Source organism: Lampetra planeri, chromosome 3, assembly GCF_965212315.1.
Source record: "Lampetra planeri chromosome 3, kcLamPlan1.2.h2, whole genome shotgun sequence".
Lineage (NCBI taxonomy): Eukaryota > Metazoa > Chordata > Hyperoartia > Petromyzontiformes > Petromyzontidae > Lampetra > Lampetra planeri.
The window spans coordinates 21,893,671-21,917,264 of record NC_136109.1 but is presented as its reverse complement, the minus strand read 5'-3'; the positions used below and the strand labels follow the sequence as shown (position 1 = coordinate 21,917,264).

General features: G+C 43.3%; 1 protein-coding gene across 1 annotated transcript in view; it reads left to right on the top strand.

The window, feature by feature from the left end:
• The window catches only part of EFL1 (elongation factor like GTPase 1), a 28,301-nt gene extending 8,571 nt beyond the window's left edge, over positions 1–19,730 (top strand). Inside the window, exons 8-24 of the mRNA XM_078623774.1 lie at positions 821–944; positions 1,098–1,177; positions 1,289–1,425; positions 2,307–2,429; positions 3,158–3,257; positions 4,539–4,699; positions 5,194–5,384; positions 7,255–7,390; positions 10,554–10,685; positions 11,776–11,923; positions 12,472–12,624; positions 13,666–13,873; positions 14,386–14,492; positions 14,656–14,773; positions 15,363–15,834; positions 16,362–16,546; positions 18,948–19,730. Of these exons, the coding sequence (XP_078479900.1) occupies positions 821–944; positions 1,098–1,177; positions 1,289–1,425; positions 2,307–2,429; positions 3,158–3,257; positions 4,539–4,699; positions 5,194–5,384; positions 7,255–7,390; positions 10,554–10,685; positions 11,776–11,923; positions 12,472–12,624; positions 13,666–13,873; positions 14,386–14,492; positions 14,656–14,773; positions 15,363–15,834; positions 16,362–16,546; positions 18,948–19,136 (2,764 nt within the window). The 3' untranslated portion in view covers positions 19,137–19,730. The remainder of the gene's footprint in view (positions 1–820; positions 945–1,097; positions 1,178–1,288; positions 1,426–2,306; positions 2,430–3,157; positions 3,258–4,538; positions 4,700–5,193; positions 5,385–7,254; positions 7,391–10,553; positions 10,686–11,775; positions 11,924–12,471; positions 12,625–13,665; positions 13,874–14,385; positions 14,493–14,655; positions 14,774–15,362; positions 15,835–16,361; positions 16,547–18,947) is intronic.
• Positions 19,731–23,594: the final 3,864 nt, after the last annotated feature.

Below are 23,594 nucleotides of genomic sequence, written 5' to 3'. Positions count from 1 at the left end.
ATTACTGCTTTATTGCAATATGTTTTGGTCTATCATGCGAGTACAATGCGAGTCCGTGGTGGGCAGCAGAGGGCAGTGTAGCAAAACAAATACTTAGTGACTTCAATGTCTCCACATATAAGCTTTCTGCCTTCATCGGCATGATGCAGTACGGTGAACCCAAACGACCTTCACGGTGTGAGGAGGCCCTCAATCAGCAGTGGATTGATAAAAAAAAAAGTTCTTGCATTTTGGCGCTGAAGAAAACACACTTAACCATTAAATCATTAAAAGTACTATCATTGCCCTACGCAGTACCATTTAAGGGGTTAGACTTAAATCAGCATTCCTGTTCAAAACAAGTAATGGAGCAGCACTCCTCTCCACTGGTGGCCATGAGCCAGCGGTGGAGAATCGACATTTCCTTGGCAGGGGCCAGTCATTCCATAACAAGGCCGCTGTTGACTCGCCACAAAGTGGTGCTACACATTTCATCGACCTTTGTCGGCTCATAGCCTCAGTTGTGCCTCAACTGGGAATTTGGGCTCGCAACCTTCTGATTGCGAGTCACTCACCCTAACTGCATTGCCACCAAGCCGGATACAATATATATGGCTATCAATATGTGTCCTGACATCTTGTTATTGTCTATAGGGCCGGAATGGGCTTTCTCATGTGTTGCGTAACCCCTGGGGAAACCACACACATTTCGGTCACTTAGCAGTTGGTGGAGGGTTTTGGCTCGTATTAAATCTTTACCCTGCCACTTATGTGGCAGAAAATCAAAGACAGCGTTGTTCACAATGATTGCTCGCTCGCTCTCCTCCTGTCCATTTTGCAGTATAGAGCATTTCGCACGACTCTACTCGAAGAAGATAGGAGTGAGAAAGGAAGTGCTGCTCAAGACCCTGTGGGGTGATTTTTACCTCAATACCAAAGCCAAGAAAATCATGAAAGGGGCCCAAGTATGTGTCAAAATGCAGTTGTTTATTACACTTACTTTAACATCATGAAAGGTGTAATGTATATATATGTGTGTTTTATAGATAAGAATATTTTTTCGAGTGCATTTCTGTACAAAATGTAATTAAAAGTGAGTGTTTGATTTTATGTTTCAGGCCAAAGGGAAAAAGCCCTTGTTTGTGCAGTTGGTTCTGGATAATATTTGGGCCCTCTATGAAGCTGTTGTCATTAGAAGGTGAGTTGTTGCCACGTATTTTTCTCAGAAAAATAAATATTCATTTTGGCTTCAAATCTTTCAGGTTTTTTTTTCTTCTTACTCTACATTGTTTTGTTTTTATTGCAACAGAGACAAGGAGAAGTCTGAAAAAATTGTGAACTCATTGGGGCTGAAGATCCTTGCAAGAGACATGAGACACACTGATCCGAAGGTCTACCTGAGCGCCATCTGCAGCCAGTGGCTGCCACTCTCTGAGGCTGTCCTTTGTATCCAAAAACGGCTGAAATTGCGTTTACATTGTAAGCTTCCTATGTACAAGGATGCTCGCGTGATGCATTTGTTAGCACACAGGACTTGCAATCCCAAGGTCGCCGCTTTGATGTAATCTCCCGGCACAGCCGTTGAAACGACGCGCAAGTTTCTTAAATTCTCCCGCATTTATCTACCCGGCAGTACAAATGGGAGCACCGTAGTCGATTGGCAGGTCACGCATGGTGGGGTAAAGTGTGGGTACCCTCGTCTCATCCTAGACATCTGGCTCGTGTAGAAGAGTAGACCAAAAATTCCCTCTTAGACTCTCTAGAGCTCCTTCTCGTGGAGACCATTCCGCCGGCAGTGGCGTGAGCAAAAAAATTCAGGGCTGACACTTTACTTCTCTACCTTTGTATTAATCAAAGGAGAAAGCAATACAATTCATTACATTTGGCTTCTCTCTAGCGCCCCAAATGTAGAGCATCCCAGGGCGCTTACAATAAAAAAAACTTGACAATACAAAAAAACGTTCACCAATCAGTCCAGCTCAAGGATAAGCTAATGCAAACAAATACGTTTTCAAATGTGACTGAAAAGATTCAACTGTGCTTGCATTCCTGATATGACTTGGGATCGAGCTGCAATGGCAAAGCTGAATGAAAGTATCTTTGAGGGCCTCCGCTGGATGGCAACATGGATATACATGTTGCTTGACAAAGTGATGCAACATAAATGCAGCTTTTTTTTTCCCTTGGTGTAATAAAAGACCACGTTACAAAGGAAGTGATGGAAATAGAAAACGTGACCTTCGGTCCTGTCAAATACGACAATATATCTTCCAGTGCATAATCGCGTGCGCCTTGAGAGTTTGGTTTCCTTGACTGGCGCTGTGCAGCAATGGTAAGCTGCCGTCTTCCCAGCCCCTTGGAAATGTCTGCACAGCGCGTGGAAAAGCTGCTGTGTGCTCGCGCTCAACGCTTCGAATCTCTTCCAGAGCAAACACAAACTCTGAGGGACGGTGAGAAAGAACAGAGATGCAGACTTCTGCAGTTTACCTTTACAACCACTGCTTGTTACATGCACAGGCCTATTGTCAAAATCCACTTGCTTGATGAGGGCCTATCCAAGGCAACGCGGGATGTGGAACTTATTTGACCATATTTCACCACGCGCGTCAGACCGAGTTGATAAAGGCGGGGGAGCATAAGTGCTTGAGAATGGTACGATGCAGCAATGAATTTGTCTGCACTACCCCCTGCAGAAAACATAAAACCCACAGCTGCTTATCACAGATATCTGTGTTAGGCATGGTGGTCGTCCATCCAAGCACGCACCAGACTCCTGCTGCTTTCTGATATATTATTGTTATTTCCAGTCTTATCTCGATTGGCTTAATCCCCCAATTAAATTTTTTTTGGAAATGTTTATAATGTTTCTGAAAATTAGGAAGATTTTTTTTGCATGATAAGTTTGAGGTTTTATTATGAAATGCATGTTTAGAAAAATATTTTTCGTACAGTAACATCTTGATTTGAATCTTTCGTCATGGAGATATAAAAAAATACAAATATATATATCTACGTGACTTTACCGAAAGAATCAAAGAGTACAATAACATCTGTAAAGCCTTAAACCAAATTATTACCATTCCTGACAGTTCAGTCATAAAGTGTCCGGTGTTTAATAGTGTCAGTCATTGTTGGAACAAACATAGATTTTAAAACTGTCCTTTTCTTCCCCTTGCAGATTTCATTTCATGTAAAAGTTCTGACGACGCCCCTGTGATTGTGTTTGTCTCAAAAATGATTTCTGTTGATGCAAAGGCCCTTCCTCAAAAGAAGCAAAGGTATGAATGTACTCCATATGGCCGTGATACTGTGGCAAGATGTTAAATACCTCTTCTGGTGGTATGCAGGAGATCATGGGTTCGATACCGACCCTGACGCTTGTATTTTTCAGTGACGTGAGGTCAATGGCTGGGGAGGCACTGGCTAGTGTCAGAGCCAGATTCACACACGTGGCCTCACGGAGGGGGGCGTGTCCTCACGGAGGGGGGCGTGTCCTCACTGAGGGGGGCGTGTTAGACACGTCCCCCTCACTGAAGCAGATGTGATAGCTGCCTCCCCTGGTGCTTTTTCATTTCAGTTTCATGACGAGACCAGCGAGCCTAAATATCTTTATACACATACGTGAAATAAGTAACCTGGAGTATGGAAGGCGAGGACATGAAATGAAGGGGTCTACCAACATTACATTGGTGACATACTGAGATAGTAACAGGCACGCGCTGATTGCCCGCGCTCCATCCAGTTACTGAGGGGGTTGCGCAATCAGAGGGGAGGCTGAGCTCGTCGCTGCCTCACCTCTCGTCTCTCCCTGTATTTGCAGCGGAGCTCCGCAAATTTTAGCGATTTTGACTATAAAAATGATTGGAATCGTACAGAAATTACATTTATAATAGATCAGTGGAAAAATCTTAATATTTATTTAATTTAATTATTCTCTTTTGTACTTTTCGTAACAGCTATTTTCATTGGAGTATGACAGGTGAGGCTCTGCCTCCCCTGCCTCCCCTGACCGCACATTTAGAAACATGCGTTTTAGAGTATTTGGCTGCAGTATATTTCCACATGATAAGCCACTTCGTTGAGCTATTATTTGTGGCCAGGTCGCTTCTGATATAGCTATATAGCTCAGTGGTAAAATAAAATCGTTTATTTATAGTTTACAGAAACCACACTCGTTATGCCAATCTTATTGCATTGCTATTGCAGTAAAATACCACGTGGCCTCTCCGACTCGCTGGGGACCGGGGTTTGGGCTGATTTGTGAAAAGGTTGGATATGTGAATATCTAGAAATTTACAGTTAAATTGTACACAAATGTGTTACTGGACAAAAGGATAAAACTGTTTTAAAGATGTAAAAATGCTTATTACGTGTACATTTGTTGGATTTTTTTAACAGATATAGAAAATAACTGCGACACTGCACAAATACTGCACTAGGTGTGTGTGGTTAATTGGTCAGGGCGGATATGTGATGTTCGGTTATGTGACGTTCTGTAATTCTGTTTATTTTACTTGTCGACTGGTTTTGCTCATTGGCCATGTGCCGTGTGTCTTTAGACCTCTTACGCTGGAGGAGATGGTCCAGCGAAGGGAGCAGGCCAGGCAGAGGCACTTAAACAAACTCACCGGGCAGCAAACACAGACAGAATCACCTGGCTCCAAGACAATCATGGGGTGCTCGGAAACAAGAGACAACCAAGAAGCCAGAAGTGACCAAGGTGATGATGACCGTCTAATCATAACCAGGGAAACCCATCTGAGGTGAAGGACCTCATCTCGTGATCTTGATTTGTGGGGTCCGGCCAACTCCTTTTAAGTAAAATACACAGACAAGATTTGGCTCTGTTGTAATTTACGAAATAATATTTTAGTCCATCATTCTATGAACCTTTCTGGCCCAATGTTTTTTTCACAGCAATTAAGCAGGCACGCACTAGATCATCAGTTACAACCTTGTGGTGGAACAAACTCTTCTCTGTATGATTGTTATCACCCACAATCCACGATGGTAGCATGCGCCACATTTTGATCTCTTGTGAATTGTTTTGCACGTGGAAGTAAGCGAAAGTGCCCGGAGATAACTTGATGCATGCAAGGAGACAATCCTGAAATTCTGCACAGACTAGTCAAAACCCGTTCCTGTTGTACTGCTGCCCCCATACGGACGCAGCAACAACAAAATAGCAATTATCCTGCGGCCCCTCTATTCCAGGTGTCGACGAGAAACAGGAGACTGAGACGGTTCCATCAAGAGACCTGACTGAGCGGCCAGAGGAGGACACGGAGGCTTCAGATAGAGAGCACTTTGTCGCCTTTGCGCGAGTGTACAGCGGCACGGTGCGGAAGGGCCAGCGGCTCTACGTCCTGGGGCCCAAGTATGACCCGGCAACAGCGCTGGAAAAGGTATGCACATTGCAGTGTCGCATTTCGTTGAAGGAAAAAGGGCAGCCCTGGAATTGCTTACGCGTGCCACCCACTGGCAGAAGGGCCTCCACTTTAGGGAGCACCATCGACATGGTATATTGCCAGTTTTTCATGCTCGTCACATAGGACAGTGTTAGAATGATAATTTTAAAAATACTTAATTACAAGGGTTCCAAAAACGATACATGTTGAATAATTTTGCCAAAAGCATATTTTTTGTTTCTACCTAAAGCAGGGGTGGGGAAGTGCGGCCTGCGGGCCCTATAAGGCTCGCAAAATCATTTGGCAGTTCCAGCCATCACATTAGGGGTGAGTTAATTAAATGTTTAACCAAATATAACAGGCTAATTTTTAAGTTGATACTTTTGCATGGCCCGCGAATGATGTTATTAATGTCCAAATGGCCCTTGGCAGAAAAAAGGTTGCCCACCCCGGACCTAAAGGATACTCAAGACGGAAGAGTTTTCTTGTCCAAATCCACTGATTTTTATTTAGACATACTCAGAATTTCAATACTTGAGCCTTCAAGGAATTTTACCCAACTGTTAAAAATAATATATGTGCCGTCTTTATTTCTAAAGAAAGGCCATTGCCAGAAATTTTCGCTTGATATATTTTGGTTGCAAGATATTGCTAATGACAGTCCTGGTTGAGGGTCTTGATTTTTGCATTGCTTATATCCGCAGACTATCGACTGTTATTGATATAGTAGCATAAATGTTACATTGCAACACTGTTTTATACTGTTATATTTTTTATTGACCAATATCAACGACCACATCAGAGAACACGTACAAACACGGTTAACATCGGCATGTCAGGGGAGGGGAGGGGGGGGTGCCTTCTGGGTAGGCTTTCCTCTTCAAACAGGAACCGGTTAAGGGTTGTACCAGGTTCATTTTCTTACCCAGGCATTAGATGGGGACCGGGGGGCAGGGGAGGGAGAGAAGGGGGACATTTTTTTATATTCATAATGTAATTATGTCTCTTTGAAGAGGTGCCTTATTTTTTTACTGAATCTAATTTGCTTAATTCATTGACAATTTAAGCTTAATTTGGGTGATCTGATGTTCCACATTAGTGAAATCGGTTCACAGTAATGCACGCCTTGTGTAGCGTGCAACGCCTAGCTTGGCATGTGGGAGATTTTACATTTGAATTTTACACGCCGGAAAATGGTCATTGGCAGCAGGTGGAGCTCTTGTATTATGTCTTGTGGAAAGCAAATTCATGGCGTGACAATTTCTTTGTTTGCGACATTGTACATTTTTGTAGCTGTAAAGTGCACAATTTGTTTTTTTTTTATATTTCTACAAAACGAATGTAATCATAAATATAATTTTAAAAACAACCGCTGCTGTATTATACAACTCTTGAGTGACTTGTGGAGATAATGGTACACGTTTGAACACCGGGCCCCGACTGGGTTTGAATCATTCAGTCACTGGAGGAAAAAGAACAGCATCTCTTTTGTAGCAAGTTGAATTTCTCAGCACAGCCACTGCATAATGACTGCCTAAAATATTGCATTACCATTTGCTTTTTTCCCTTCATTCTGAATGACACAATTTCAAGGGCTAAATGTTTCTAGATCTAGTTACATATATACAGGCAAAGTATTAACCATTCATTTTACATAACTGATTAGTGACCAAAATAGCGCCTATATAAGATAGACCATTGAAGGATGCTGGTGATGGAAATACCCTTGAAGGGTATTCTGTCTTGTTTATGAACGCTGTGTGCGAAGGTTATTTTTGTGTGCATTATTAATATGGGAGCACATCCGTGTTTACAGATTTGCTTGTGGTTCGTGTGTATGCGTGTCCCCTGCGCTGTTGTGTGCCAGTTGCCAGAAGGCCCAATCAGCGAAGCGCTGCTGGTAGGGGTGCCCCACCTGGCCTGTGTGACAGTGGACAGCTTGTACCTGCTCATGGGCAGAGAGCTTGAGTCTCTTGATGAAGTCCCAGCTGGCAATGTGCTTGGTAAGATTCTTTATTTAGAAGAGGTGTGAATTATTCATCATTCTTTAATTTTCTATACTTGGCAAGCATATATACTTACTAACCCCCTCCAGATCAGAACCGCACAATTGACTTCTTTCATCCATTGTTGGAGCGGTGGACATTTCAGAATTCCGTTCAAATTGTATGCACTGGTTAAAAAGAAAATGAGACAGCCTTTATGGGATAAATGTAGCCTCTGTTCAATAATGTTGGTGTATATTACCGTCTTTTGTAAGCCTCTGGGCATTTACCTTGTGTTATCCTGCTGGAGGATAACGGAAAGTACAATAATACCCCACCATATTTTGCACTTGCATAACCTCTCTTGGCCCAGACAACTTCCACATATGTCACACATCCAGTGCAGCTGCAAAATGTTTTTTTTGTGTTACTTTTACCGTTAATAGTGGTTATTTCTATAAAAGGCAATGTGCATCATTGAATCGGCTGGGCGCCTATGGGACATCTAATGCACTGTTTGAAGATACAAAGCCAACATATCTGTGATCTGGAGTTTGAGCTGTAGGGTGGACAAGTAAAAAAAGGTTAGAAGCATTGCCTCCCCGGGTTACGAATATTTTTTGTTCTGAGTGATTCAATGCCCCAACGGAGTCACTTGTGTTTTCTTAAGATTTTTAATTTAATTTATATTGATAATGCTCAAGTCTTGGCTTAGAATTTGGTTGATGTGGAAATGAATTAATCATTCCAAGCTACATTGGTGGCCAGGCTATGTCAGAACTTAATATACCATCTGAGTTCACTTTTAAGTGGTGCTTGGGGCTGAGCTTTACTGTGTGAAAAATACAAAGGTTCTCTATCACAAATGGTAATAGAATCATGGTTGAGCTTATAAAAAGAGTGTGCACCTTACTCAAATAAAAAAAAATACTGCCATTATTTTCCATCGGAGCATAAGGTGCCATTAAGTCCACTGATCAGTGTTGTGTCACAGTCACCATTCTGAACATATTTACTGGTGATGTTCGGCACGCTGGAAATCTAACTTAGTTGGCCAGTTATATCGAGCATAGCGTGCAAAGCACTGTACCGCCATGGTATTTTGATTATGTGCATTATTATGAAAACATGGTGCATTTGCACCATCCATTTCATTGCACATTGTTGGTCAATAAAAATACCTTGTGCAAAGAAGCTTCAGTACGATTACACTTAACATTGGATGATTGCCTTTTTAACGTGTTTGGTTTAAAACGAAATACATCAAAGGGTGTTTGTATATTGCATCGAAAATAAATTACCCAGCTGCAGACCTAATTCATAAGAAATTCCACACATTTACACGAACGCTATAGTTTCACTCTCGCGAAGAATGCAAAGCATGATGTGGACTGCCAAAATGTGAGATGCTTTCCATAATTGATACGTGTGTATGAATAACTTCAAGCTTGTCACTGTTGGTAAGCTTCCTTAAATGTTGATGCAGCAGAAAAACACTGACTCTCACATTAGCTCAGTCGCGGGTACGCTTAATGTAATCAAGAAAATCTTAAGGCTTGCGACTGCAAGTTACAAGCACGTGTATTGTGCAGGGCTGCAGCCCTGGTGGGGGACGGGGGTTACGTTCGTGACCCGGACTTGACCGCCTCTGGAGAATACGCAGTGCGGCGATACAGTGAAAGCCACGGCACAGCGGAGCACCATATGCCGTGTGTTCTTGCCGAGTCTGGAATATAACCTGGCAGGCGCCGGTCCCATGGGCACCTATTTGCGCCTGTAAGGGTCAGAATGGCACACGGGGGAGGTTAGCCGAGGATAAGCGTGACCATCGAGTGATACATTTGTGTATGTATTGTTTCATTAGCTGCCTGTTAGTGCTTGGAGCAGGCCACTGTTGGGCATATTGCTTAAACTACTCGGCTTATTTTGGTGAGCACCTACATTTTACATTCCAGATTTAATTACGTTGAGCAGTCTAACAATACGACTCGACTCCGTATTGACCGTAGCAATATAGTTTCTGCAAATGTCCAACATATTGCCGTTTTGAAAAAACTACGACAAACTTTCAGTCTGCACTCCACATTATTGTAAACGCTACATCCATATGTAATTTCCAGCGTGCGTTGCTGTAATAATCTTCGTATTTAAGCTTCCGTCGTGAATGCCAGTTAATTGATTATAAAGGGCACTTGATGCGCAGACCACCAGTGGCTGTTATGCAGGAGTGGCAGGGTCTGCAGGAAAGCTCATGCACTTTCTTTTAATTCCAAGAGTCACTGGGTTAAGCTGCAATCTTGGGAATAGGTGGGGGGGGGGGCGTCTGTGCTTGGAGTCTCGAGCTCTTACGAAGCGTATAGCTTCCTTAAGGGGCAGCTCCGTGCGGTTCTATCAAGGCCACGTGTAAACTTCTCGGGGTCCCTTCACGCGACGTTGCTTTGGTCACCCCACTCCCCATGAATTGAATGCCCAAGTTAAACCCGGTCGCAATGTCAACCTGCCCAACGGTCGTCGCCGATTTCTCACTTTTAATGTGTTCGTCTCGTCGACGCGTTGCACGTGCGTTTGCGTTCGTTGAAAGGTGTACGCAAAACAATGTGTGGTTGAGTTCCATCGGTGATGTGAGAAAAGCATTCGAGTAGGAGTAGAAATTTAAATAAGTAGTTGAAAAGACTTGGGTGAGATTTAAAAATATGGTAGTTCTCCGCATGAAAGCATTTGGCACGGGCACTTAAACCAATGTTGTCATAAGCTTACTGAGAACAAGCTTACTGAGAACAGTTTACAATTGGAAGCTATGAGTGGGGGTTGATGGAAAAAGTGTCAACGAAGCTGTTAATTATTTTGAGTGAGTGAGAAGACAAGCAAGCAACCATAATACGATGCCAAGTGATTAGACAAATGAAGTGTTTAAAATCACAACAAGAATGCAAGCATTCAGGTCTGAAAACATGTTTTGTTTTGCCTTACATATGATAGAGGACTTTATTAATAATTTTCTGAGTGAACACTTGCACGCTGGTGGCATTGCAGGTTATCAAGAAAAATTTAAGATTTTAAAAGTTACGTTTTTGTGGCATCGTGTGGTTCTGATGACCTTTTTGAGTCATTCAAAAATAACTGATGGAAACAAAAAAATATACTTTTACATGACTTAGAACTGTGCCTTCGTTCTCCCAAGGAATCGGTGGACTGGAAAACCATGTTCTCAAGTCAGCCACCATCTCCAGCTGCCTGGCATGCCCTCCTTTCATCCCGCTCTACTTTGAGGCCGTCCCAATCATTCGCGTGGCTGTCGAACCCAAACACCCGAGTGAGTCGCCCACGATTGTATGTGTGTGTTTTATTTAATTATTGCGTGTACTTGGTTGTGTTCTCTAAATGTCACAGTGCCTTAAAAGAGACTCCATTGGCATTGGTTTCAACAGAGACCGTAAACACTGTATCAATTCCTTGAAACGTCCTAAGTTCGTAAAAGATGGTGGCGGCTTGGAAAGGCCTTAATCCAACATTAGATGACAATGGCTGATGGTGATGAAAACAGAAATTATATATTTGGATTATCTGGGCAGTGAAAATCATTTACAGCAAGAAGCGGGGGACAACATTTTCATTGATAGCTAGTCAGAGACCGCATTTTAGAGATCTATTCTTTTCAAGCACGTTGCCAAATTATTTTTCCAGCTGTGCCAAAACATTACAACCGCCCGATTTCTCCACTTTGGAGAAGGGTCATTACCTGAAACATGAGACGGCTCTGATTTTTTTCTGTTATAAGGCAGTAGTTGGGGGTGGAGTGGTGACGCAGGGTTCATAGTGCTATCCTGTGAACCCAGTGACCCGAGTTCATTGCCTAGCCACGGCTGACATCAGTGGTGAATGATATCTGAATCCGTTCTGGATGACCCCTTCACCAACCCCCACCGATCAGAGTTGTGATGTATTGTCACACCACACCCGTGACCAACACCGCCTCCACACAGCAGCGTATTAACAAATGGATGAACATTGTGCATATTTTTACGAGCACACTGTTAATGATGACCTTGGTGCAGTGTTTTTGCGCCTATGCATTTGTTACCGAATGTAACAACCTCTTATGCTTTACCTTAATGAGGCGCAGCGTATTCCTTAGAAGAGGTGCGTGAGTGTGTAGCACATCCTGGCGGGTGCACACTGCAATTTCAAAGATGACACAATGTCCCCGAAGAAGGTTTTATCTCCATAGGTGTCTTCAATGTCACGCTAGGCGGCTGCAAGTTTTGTTTTAAAATCGCGGATCTATACACATTCAACACCTGCACCGCTGATGGTGAAGTCTTGGATTTCTTTTTTTATTTACCATCGGCAGTAATGAATTGCATCGGCACCTCCGTGCCCCTTCTGTTCTTTTCTTGGCAAAGGTGAGATGCCGCTGCTGGTGAACGGCATGAAGCTGCTAAACCAGGCAGACCCCTGCGTGAAGGTGCTGATTCAGGAGACGGGGGAGCACGTTCTCGTTACAGCAGGGGAGGTTCACCTGCAGCGCTGCCTCGATGACTTGCGCCAGAGGTGTGAGATGAGCGAAAGAAGTAACATCGCCCCTCTCTGGCGTTTACCAATTCTTGTTCAGCATGATGTCCGATGTTTCGCTGCACTTGCTGGGAGCATCTTTCGGAACTTACTCCATTATTCAGCTGCCAGCAAGCGGAGCGAAACTTTGGACATCATGCCGAACATCACGCGGGACAACCCGATAACATGTCGCGCGGAGAGCCAACACAGCGCTTCTATGAAAACGTGCAGAGTAATAAAATCACCGCTGCTTATGAATACACATTTCAAAGATTCCATTTCCATTAAAAATGAATGCGTTAAATCTCCAATGCAAATCAGCTACGCACATAACTCAACGATATTTCATTCTACACTTGTGCATGGTGCCATTTATACCCATTGCTGCAACCCGCATTGGCCGTTTATACTAACGAAACAGAACGCAAATTAACTTTCATGCATCGCTGTCAATCACTGTAACTGGCTGACATCAGTGCTCGTGGTGCACCGACGGGCGAGTGTATAAATGGTCATTTAATGACGTTTGCCTTTACGCCTCGCAGGTTCGCCAGAATCCAGATCAATGTGTCCGACCCCATAATCCCGTTTCGCGAGACGATCATTCGTCGTCCGAAGGTGGACATGGTGAACGAGGAGATCGGGCAGCAGCGCGTGTCGGTCATCCACCAAAAGCAGAGACAAGACCAGGGTGCCAGGTGCCCGCTGTGTCCCCTGTGTGGCGTGGCACGTCGCTCATTTATTTCACGTCCGTCAGAATCTACTGTGTTTTTTTTGTTTAAGCTAGTGTCTTGTTTACGTGAAATGCGTTTGTTGTTTTTTTTTATCACGTTGTTAGTTGATATGGCCTCCTTGAAGGCCCTATGTGCACAATTCGATGAGCCGAGCTGCAGGTGACGAAAGTTATTCTGGGGGGAAGAGAAAACAAAACGGCCAATGTTTTGTTTTCTTCTTATTTCATACCTTTTAATGAAGACCTTGAAGGTGAAATAGTTAGCTCTGTACTTGCTAATATTGTTGCCTTGGATAAATATTAGGTTCTCCAGAACATAGATCAATGTATAATGCCTTTCATGAATATTAGTTGAAAGGGAAAGGTGGGGCCTTGCTGTTTGTTGCTCATTCCACTTCTGCTGGATTGGCCTCCACTAGATGGATTGTCTAAAGAGCCTCTCTAAACGTAAATTTTTGCTGACTTTTCCACAGTGGCTAGACATCTTTGAGGAGGTGCTAGCACCTGCACTTTACTCCACCATATGCAACGTGGTGATCAACTTACTTTGATCTTCCATCCATATTGCTGGGTTAAAATCTAAAGTAGGATTAACATTTTTTTTTACATTCTAGTCAAACATACATTGGTCACAGAACTCTTAGGCAAACGAGTAATTCAGGAGTGTGTTGCGGTGTATTTCTGCAGTTGTCCAGCTCTGTTTTCTGACCATGTTCAACGTAGCTCATTTAGAACAAAGACGGTCACTGCATCGCGCGCTTTCAGGTGCGCTTCTGCGGCCTTGTGGAACGCTCTTTTTATGTTCGGAAGCCATTGGAGGCTTTGTACTTTTAAATCTCGATTGAAAACTCATTTCAGTAGAATCGATTTTTGCGTTTAGTTTGTGGTCCTTCCCCCACATCTCTGATTAGCGCGGATGGCTAGGTACGGTGCGAAAGAAGTTCAACAGACATACGGACATTTGTGTTGTTGAACGCGTTGTTGAATGTTTGCCCTGTGACGGCAGGATCCCGGAAGATGTGCACGTGAGCGCGGACGGGCTGGTGCTGATGCACACTCCCAGACGGCAGTGCGCCATTGCCATTCGAGCCACCCCTCTGCCAGAGGGCATCACGCAACTGCTGGAAAAGCACGGAGACCTAATTCGCACCATGGAGAATTTCAACATGGCTCTTAAGGAGGGCCAAGATATGACGGCTTGGCAGATCAAGGAGGTGGGCTGGAGCTGACCGTTGTGTTTGTTAGCCTACTTGGGGAGTTGTGTTGGAATGAAGCCTTGACTCATGGATCAATAACAGTTATTAAAATCGCGGTACATGCAGCGTATAACGTACGTGAGAATAAATGTTGTTACCACTGTGGGGAATTTTTGCGCTTGCGCTGTGTAGCTCTCGAACCTTTCGTTGGCCATGACTCTCCGACCTTTCACTCCACTTGCTGGGAGTTTCTTCAGACACTCGATTGTGAATGCTATTTTAATAGTATGCGTTGCATTTAGTGGTGACACATCCCTCCCTGCATCCACTAGATGAGCTAAAATTCACTGCGATATTAAACGAAAAGATTATCTGGGGAGTTGCAACCCTGAATCGCCATGAAATGTGTTGAATCACCAAGGCGTGGATTGTTCTCTCTTGAGGACAATGTTAATACTGAAATCAATCGTTGATGAAAGAGAGTGATTCATATTCATGTAAATGAGTTAATCTTGTCATTCTTTTTGCAGAGTATTTTGCTGGCAATTCGAGATTTTAAGAAGCAACTTGAAGATAATTTTCGTGGACTGAAATGGAAAAATGCAGTTAATCAAATCTGGTCATTTGGACCAAGAAGGTATGTTTTGTTTTAACTTTGAATTACAGGTAATTTGTTCTTGAACTGAATCATTACAAATACAAACCCGTAAGAATTAAAACGTGTCAATTCTGATAAGTATAATATGGAAAGTAGTCCAATATCATGTTAAGACGTTCATTGTTGTTGTGTTGCTCTGTAGGTATGGACCAAACCTTTTGTTAAACCGTATCAGCGGGTACCATCGACCATCTGTCTGGCAATGTATTGAAGGGAAACCAGAAGATTTTCATTCCTACGGAGAGTACGACAGTAGCCTGGTAAGGCTCTTATTTTTTTGTGTTTTCCAACGAAGGTTAAATAGCATTGTGTCTATCGTGGAGGTGATAAGTGGTAACCACCGTAAATATTATCTCGTGTAGATTCAATTTTAATATAAAGATTTGCTGCTTTGGGGGACTTAAACCTGCAGAACAGTGGCGAAATTGATCAATTTAAAAAACTGTTGGCCAAAATATGGCGATTGAAACCAGCACTTAGGATAAGCCTTGTTGGCCAAGGCAATGACGTCACGCATCATGTGCTCGCCTCCCCTCTCAATGACCCCATTACGTGCCACATTATCTCGCAACGTCGCACATCATGCACCGTGTGACGACGTCATCTCGTGCGGGCTCGGAAGGTAACATAATTATCGCTAAATCAACACCTTGGAAAACAAATGCTGGAAAGCATTACAGAATCCATACACACACTTGATATTTCTTATTTGTTTTTTTCTTAATCGTTTGCTGGTAATTTATTTGGGTGTATTTTTAGGGGCCTGTGTTATGCCCTCCTTTTATAATGCGTGGCGCAAGTATCCGTCTCTCTGAACGATACGAAAGTCTCCACTGTCACGTGCTGCAGGCGAGCGGCTTCCAGCTGGCCTCTCTCGCCGGACCCATGTGCGAAGAGCCGATGATGGGCGTCTGCTTTGAGGTCGAGAGATGCGAACCGGGCTCCGTGGCAGGTTCAGACCGGGAGCGGCACGGCGGCACCGCAGAGGCTCACGCGAAGGCGCTGCAAAGCGAGAAGAAGAGCGAACGGGCAGGATCGCCGGGCAGCAGCCATAGGGAGCCACCAACTAATGCATCGCACGAAGCTGGCGACAAAAAAACAGCCGAGCTGGGCAAAAAAGAGGAAACGAAAGATGATTGCAATTCGTGCACGGACAGGCCTTCAAGCGGCAGAGTGAACGCTAGTGACAGTTATGGCTCTTTCACTGGACAGCTTATTTCCACCATGAAGGAAGCGTGTCGGTACGCATTCCAGGCCAAGCCGCAGCGCCTTATGGCTGCCATGTACACCTGTGAAATACACGCGACCGCTGAGGTGCTAGGTAAGCAATGTGGGGAAAGAAGTATCGCATACGTTCTGATCTCGTACTACTGTGTAGGCTTTTTTGTGATTGTGCTGTACTGCTCTCCGATGTGTTTTCTGGGTTGCACCGCATATTGTTGGGGGGGGTGATATTCAACGTTTCAATCCACGTACTGGGAATCTCTTCAGTTGCTGAAAAATGCGGTCCAACCCGAAATAACATCGGAGAGCTTTTTGTGATCTCTTGCCCTGCTGGGAGGTACTGCTGTCATCACACCTTGCTGACAATGATAGGTCACTCGACCTATCATTTCATGTTCAATAAAACGAGTGCCACTTTTGGGAAGTAAACAATGATCATTCTGTTTTGTTTTGTTGTTATATTTTCACTCCTTTCAATGAATAAATGAAGGTCCAAAAAGGGTTAGTTCTGTAATATAGGTTAACCAGAATCGTCATCAATGTGCAATGCCTTTGATACATCATAGTAAGCACTTTGTTTTAATGGAAATCTGCTCTGTGCCCACACACACTCGCGCGTGCCAGGCCGGGTTTATGGCGTGCTGTCGAAGCGCGAGGGCCGCGTTCTGCAGGAGGAGATGAAGGAAGGCACGGACATCTTCATCATCAAGGCCGTGCTTCCCGTCGCCGAGAGCTTTGGCTTCGCCGAGGAGATCCGCAAGAGAACCAGTGGCCTCGCCAGCCCGCAGCTCATATTCAGCCACTGGGAGGTAAATTGCACCGTTAATGTAATAGCAGGAATGGTGCCGGAGTGTAATGGTTAGCAGACTGCAATTGCAAATCCAGAGAGGTCTACGGGTCTGTTCCCTCTCCAAGCACGTCAGTTAAAACAGCGGGCCGCGTCTCTTAAATTCCCCCGCCTGCTATAGTCAACGGTATAAATAGGTATGCCGCAGCTGGTCGATCGGCAGGTTGCAATGTGGTGGGGATGCATTGTGGGTACTCTCCACCTCTGGCCAGTGTGGAAGAGTAGACCAAATAGCCTCTAGAGGGGGGCTCTTGAGAGCTGCTTCTCGTGGGAGCCCAAGCAATTACTCGGGCTGCACCTTTATTATAACAGCCAAGGAGCTTTTGCCCATTTGACAATGCCGGCTATAATGAAAGCCAAAATAGTTCAATGAAGAATAAATGTTCAAGCAGCGAGTGAATTAAAATTGTGACCTTAAAGGGCACAGAAGGTAATATAAATAGTGTTTGAAGTTGTTTAACTACATGCATTTTCATGAAAAAATATATCCTTGGAAGGTCCTAAGGTCAAACGATCAATTGTCTAATATCGGGAGGGTTATTTTAATTCCAACGAGACCACACGTGTCAATAATCATTTAGGTTAACGTAGTAAAAGCTTGCTCGCCGACGTTTCTGCTAAGACTTGTGTGTGTGTACTTATTGTTATCAAAGGTAGTTTTATATCATTGTCATACAATTAATTATAATTCACAAGACCGCTGTCAGGCTACGACTTAATGAATGACTACCCACACATTTCCAGACATGACTGGCCATACTTCACCAAGCTGGTCACAGTACAGGTTGAAGAAAGGGGTGTGGCAGGACCATTATTTTAATATCACTAGCCGGGAATAAAACTCCGGTGGTTGGCGTTCATGAAGCAGTGTGATATAACCTTTTTGCCACCGCTTCACCCCAGATTTGTACAGCTTCGTGTAAGTTTGGTCGCATGCATATTTTTACGTTTTTCAAAACTTTCCATCACTCGGTCTCATTATACACCATAGGTCTGGACCCTGTTGTTATTTTATGAATGTATGGGATTCCTAAGATCTTTAATTCCAGTTTGAACAGCTTGAACCGTGTGCTTCCAGCAAGTTAATGCAATGTATAAAAGTAGTGAAGCCTGCCTGCGTCGATGAGAAATCTTGAAAGTGTTTACAGTATTTTCACCGATGACAGGGAGTTTACAAGCATGTAAGCATTCTTTAAATAGCAGGTTGTCTGGACGCCTGAGTAATGGTGATTGCAAGGTGCTATGTGTCTGCCACTCAGGAAAGGGCCCGTTGCATTGATACTTAATGATTGTAAACTGCTGCCATATGTCATATAATTAGAGTGGGGTCAAGAGTCAGGAGGATGTATGACCTGGGAAAAGGTCACAGAGAGTAGAGCGCTGGTCAATAGCGTATCAAAGGATGAATGTCTCGTCAAAAGCATGTGCCTTAATGCGCAACACTGCTTTTTTGGCGCTTAAAGAAAACCCATTGTAAGTGGTTTATTTAAACAATGATTTATGGCACAATTCAATTATGAAATATATGCAGTCCTAAATTGCATCACTGTCTGATTACAGAGTCAATGGAATTACATTAAAAAAATTAGGGAAAAAGGCTATGCTGGTGCATCTGCTTCAGACAATTGAGTCATTCATGTTCTCGTAACTTTTGACTTTTCAACTTTGGCAAATGTAAAGGTATTTTGTGTATGAATATGAAAATATTGTGGGCAAATTTAGACATATTCTTCTCAGTTTGTACATTATTGTAAGCATTAAAATAAAGAATCAGAATCTTTGGATATGGCCACATTAACATGCAACATTATAGTGCCTTTCAATGTATGTAAACATTTAATTAAATATATCACGTCTTCTTTTGGCTACACAGCTTCGGCTTTTATTTAAAATAAAATATAGTTTTCTAGGCTTGCAGGATCCCCTCCTAATCCTTGAGCACCGCAGCTTTTTGTTTGCACCTCCGAACATGGGCACGTTCATGTGTGCGCGCTTGTTGTTACGCTTGCACTGGGAGCTGTGGCGTAGCGGTGAGCGCATTGCTTCTACGAACACAGCGACCGAGGTTTTAATTTTTCGCTCACGGCTAACCAGTTACATTTCTGCTCACGGCCAATCTCGGTGACAAATATTCAGACCGATCCTGGGGCTCCCCTAGGTCGACTTAGCCTTAAATGAGTTTACCTGGTACGACGTGAAAACATCTGCGTTGGGGAGATGAAGACGGCCGGGAGTGTTGATTGGCCACACTGACCTCCACTTTCGCCGTGACGGCCTTCATATGCGTTCGCCAATCGCGCTTGCCCCAGCGGTCCTTTGTTAAGGGCCATCTTGGGTTCTTTGCCCCCTTTGTCCCTGTGAAGGTGATTTCCAGCGACCCGCTATGGGTGCCCACCACGGAGGAGGAGTACGCTCACTTTGGCGAGAGGGCCGACTCTGAGAGCAAGGCGCGACAGTACATGCGGGCCGTGCGCAAGCGAAAGGGGCTGCACGTGGAGGAGCAGGTTGTGGAACACGGAGAGAAACAGCGTACACTCGGCAAGAACAAATGAGAGGTTTTTCTGTTGTTGTGGTTGTTGTTGGGATTGCTGACAGGTCGGCCGACTTCATTTGGAACTCAAATTCCAGGTTTTGCAGAGGATCGAGGTAGCTTCTTGGTGTATTTATCAGTTTACAGTCAAAACGCAAGGGCTTTATTTTCATAATATTAAAGGTATCGGTGGTAAAACAAAACTCGTAAAGGTTGGGCATTTTTTTGTGGTTGAGGTTTTTTACACATACGTATTTGTGATAAAATGCCTTATTTGTTTTGGTTTGTATTTTAATGTACATTTCATTATTATATTATCTTTTGCTGCCTTCAGTAATCGGTGTATAAATATTTGATGACAAAGATATTTCCCTGCTATTTTATTCTGAAAGAATAAACATTGCTCAAGTAAACGTTTAGTTGAGATGAAAAAAAAACACTGATTTTGCATTATGAATATTTATTTAATGTTTATGCCATCTTTTGAAAATTAGCATTTATAATGCTAACTTTAAAAAAAGTTACGGATCGCTTCGAGCCTTTGAAAAGTTTCTTGGAGAATGTAATTTTGCTAATTGGAAAAATTAATAAAATTTACGGCAAAGAGCCTTGCGAACGATGTCTTGAGAGTTTTTATTGCACTTTTGTTAATATGCTAAACCTTCAATTAACTGCACCTCAATTAATCACAGACATGATCGTCTGCGCTCGTGCACCATTAAATGCATTTTTATTTATGGACCTGGGGTGGGAGGGTGATACTCATGTTTTTGTAATTTAATCACTGCCCTGACCCCCTCAAGTCTTCCTCCTCACTCGTACCCGAACCCCACATCCTCTCCCGCTTGCCTCCGTGCACCCCTCCCTCATTCCTCCCCTCACTAAATCGGTTAGTCTTATTAATAATAATGTTGGGTTAGCCACAAAATTGATAATTTGCTCAGGAAACGACCCCCTCAGGCGATGTGATCAATTGAGAATTTGTTGTTGAACCTGGTTCAACGGCGTTTAAGACTCGTCGCACAGTTAAGCGACGTAACAGTTCTGTCATTACCTGTTGCTATTTTGCCCTCGTTACAAAAATGCATAGATACCCCTAATGACTCAAATGATTATTTAGAACACCGAGGCCAAAAGGCTAGAGATTTTTTTTTTACACATCTGTTAATAATTACAACGCACATTTACGGTGCCCTGTTTCATATCAGAGAGCGGCAATTATTTTTGGCAGTTTGTAATTCTCTCATAATGGTTGACCTGTGTTTTTAACTAGGCCTTTGCCAGGGCAATATAAATAACTTGAGGTTATATACTAAAAGTTCACTTACAGCCCATTTTCCTTGGGTCACGGAGCTGCTGCTGTAGCTGGCTTGCTGCTGCTGCAGCTGGCTTCATGCTGCTGCTTTCAGTCTCACGAGAGCCCGCATTAAGTTGGAGAGGAAAAGCATTTCGTTGAACTGCTTTCCCTTGACACCGCTGAACACGTCCACATGGATATTTGCTGACCCTTTGACATTAAATTTTTCGTGACATTTTTTTTCATTTATATATTTTTTGGCTTTGTAACCTGACACTGGAGGCTTCACCGTGTGGGCTCATAGGATGCTGCTTTTCTAACAAACAGGAAAAAGACACTCAGTGCTTCCTCAATCAGATAAAAGTACTCCCGTCTGCCGAAAATTTTAAGGGTGCAGGTCAAAGGCCATTGTAGATTAGTGACCCAGTAAAGGGTCATCAAAGGTTGACTTGTTGTAAGATGCTGCGAAAGAAGATTCAGCCCAGCAATTAAAATGCAAGAGGGTCCATTGTTCAATTATCTGTGCACGGAATGCTAGGTGGCTCAATTAAGTGGATGGCATTGATGCTAGCCAAAGGTCACCCTTACTACGCAGTATATTATTGGGAAGTGAGATTGTTCGGTGTGACTAGAGCAATTTGGTTAATAATTAAAATGTAGTTTATAACTCCGTAAGCGTGTGACGTGCATGACTAAATGCTCATGATCCAAAGTGTCACAAGGTGCGGCTTTGTAGATTATGCTACTCATTGCGAAAGTGATGTTTCATTGACTTTGGCTGATACATAATCTGGTGGGTTTTTTTGGATGGTGCATTAGGTTGGAGAGTCATTGTTAATGGCAGATTCTTGTAAAAAAATTAGTGCTGCTATTTTTTCAAGTGTATTTTTCAGAAATATAGAGCTCATATCGATGCTTCAACAAAATTATGTGCTTTTAGCAATCTCGTAACGCAGCCTTGTATTCTTCCACTGTTTTCATTTCGCCACTAAATTACAATATCAGAAGTACTGCTCTTCAGATATTGTGTTCTGCCAAACACAATAGTTCTATTCACAATATGACATTACAAGACGTGGATTTTTTTTTTTTCACGGAAAAATAAACCTCCAAAGAAATTACGTGGAACTCTTTTATAGGCATGAAATTGCAAAAATTTGTTGCAGGCACGCTGCCTCCTAATTGAAGTAGAATTTGGCAACCGATGTTTTAATCACCCGCTGGCTGGGTTTTTTTTTGACCACACAGGTTAATGTTTAATTTTTTGAGGCACCTTGAAATTGGCGCATTAAATGCTGTGCCTTGTGTGTGTGACCTGATGTGGCTGCGCGAACCTCCCCCCCTCCTCCTCCTCCTGAGCTGAATGGGCTCGGTTGTGGGTCCCGTGCATGGCTTCTCGCGAAACGTGTGCAGCCGTCACCCAAATGGGGGGTGGGAGGGGGGGGGTTCAGCTGTTCCACGGCCTCTCCTGGGAGCAACGATAGCCTTCAAGCTTTCGTTCTCCACAAGGGAGGGGGGAATGAGAGGGGCTGTTTTGCTAACAATTAGCCGTAGCCCGCCGTGATTTTAGCCTGCGCGCGCATTGAAAGGTGACAGACCAGCGGCGAGGAATGCATTCACGTGAACGTTCGGGCGGTCGTCTGGCGGCGGGTCTGTATTAAACACGATGGGATTTTTTTCCCCTTCATATATATGTGTGTAACGTTCACCCCGAAGATGTTGATCGAGCAATTGAATAAAAAATGACTGATTGGGAACATCTTGACATTGTCCCGGGCACGGTTATTTTTTTTTATAGGCTGTAGCAACTTGTTAGCTTGAAGAACGCCTCGTTAGAGATTTAGTATTACTATTCCCTGCAAGCTCTTAACAGTTAACATGCTTGTTCTTCAGTTGCGCATAAAGACGTAAAACCTCCCCCCCCCCCCCCCATAACCACCACCCTCTTTGGTTTAAGAGCAACGTTGAATGGATGTCCAGTGTGTTACAGTGGCTCCGGGCATAAATGCGGTGTGTAAGTATTATGATGTCTGACACATTGCATCCTGCGAGCAATCAGTCGCGTACATTTTTTTGGAGGCCCCCTCAAATTTTTTTTTCGACGCAGCGGCTGTGTCTTTGTTTAGGTGTAACCTTATATAACTTCAACATGTGACTCTCATTAAGTGAACTGTGGTGTACTAAAATACCAAAGGTGGCTATTAAAAAAAAATCCTCTGCTGTATGTTTTAATTGCAATGCCACAGGTATTGAATTACGCTAAAACAAGGAGATACAATTTCATGGCAACTGAGGGAGTAGTATGTAATGTTTTTTGTTCTTTTCATGTTACATTTTTTTAAATACTTAATACAGTAATACAATTCATCATATAAGCCTACTGCTTATGTAGTGGCGTATTTTGGTTGAATAAAATAAACACGATACATTTCATTAGGTAATTTGATGTAAATTTATGAAATATGAACGAAAATGCATTTCACTGATATTCGCCATTCTTTAGGCTCTGAAAACCACGCTTTGCAAACAGCGTAGTTGAACGTATAAATTCTGCGTAAGAATCCGCTTTGTCCTCTGAAATGTTGAATGCATTTACAAACCCCCTTTTTCTTATGAGAAATGTCCAGTACGTTGGTGAGGACTGGAGCATGTAATATTTGAAAGTTACACAAGAGGTCAATGTTGAGCCAACTCTTCAACGTGTGAGAGATCTTTTTTTTTTGCGTGGGTTTGATGTTCTTGCACTGGCTAGACTTGCAACGAATAACCCCCTGGTTCTCATTTTAAACCTGGTTAGGCATCGGTTGCAGGAATCCTCGATGCACACCCATTTTATCAGAGGTACGAAAAAGAGGCGGTGTAACACCTCGCACAAATAATTGTACATGCGTGCATATGCATGGTCAGCTTTGCTTATTTTGGAACTTGTGTCTAAAACCTTTTGGCCAGTCTACACTGTCACATGCACTATACAATTATCTTTTTTTCGAGCATTTGCAATGGCTGGACGAAGCAGACCGAGACATCTTTTAATCTGAAACATCCTACTCAAAACAGCTTGCTGTCTGTAATGCTGCCAAGAACAACCATTCAAAGGCAGGACTCGTACTGCGACCCGTACAGCTTAAATTACTTTTGCAGAACTTGACACACTTGCTTGCCCTTTTTACAGTTTAGATTATT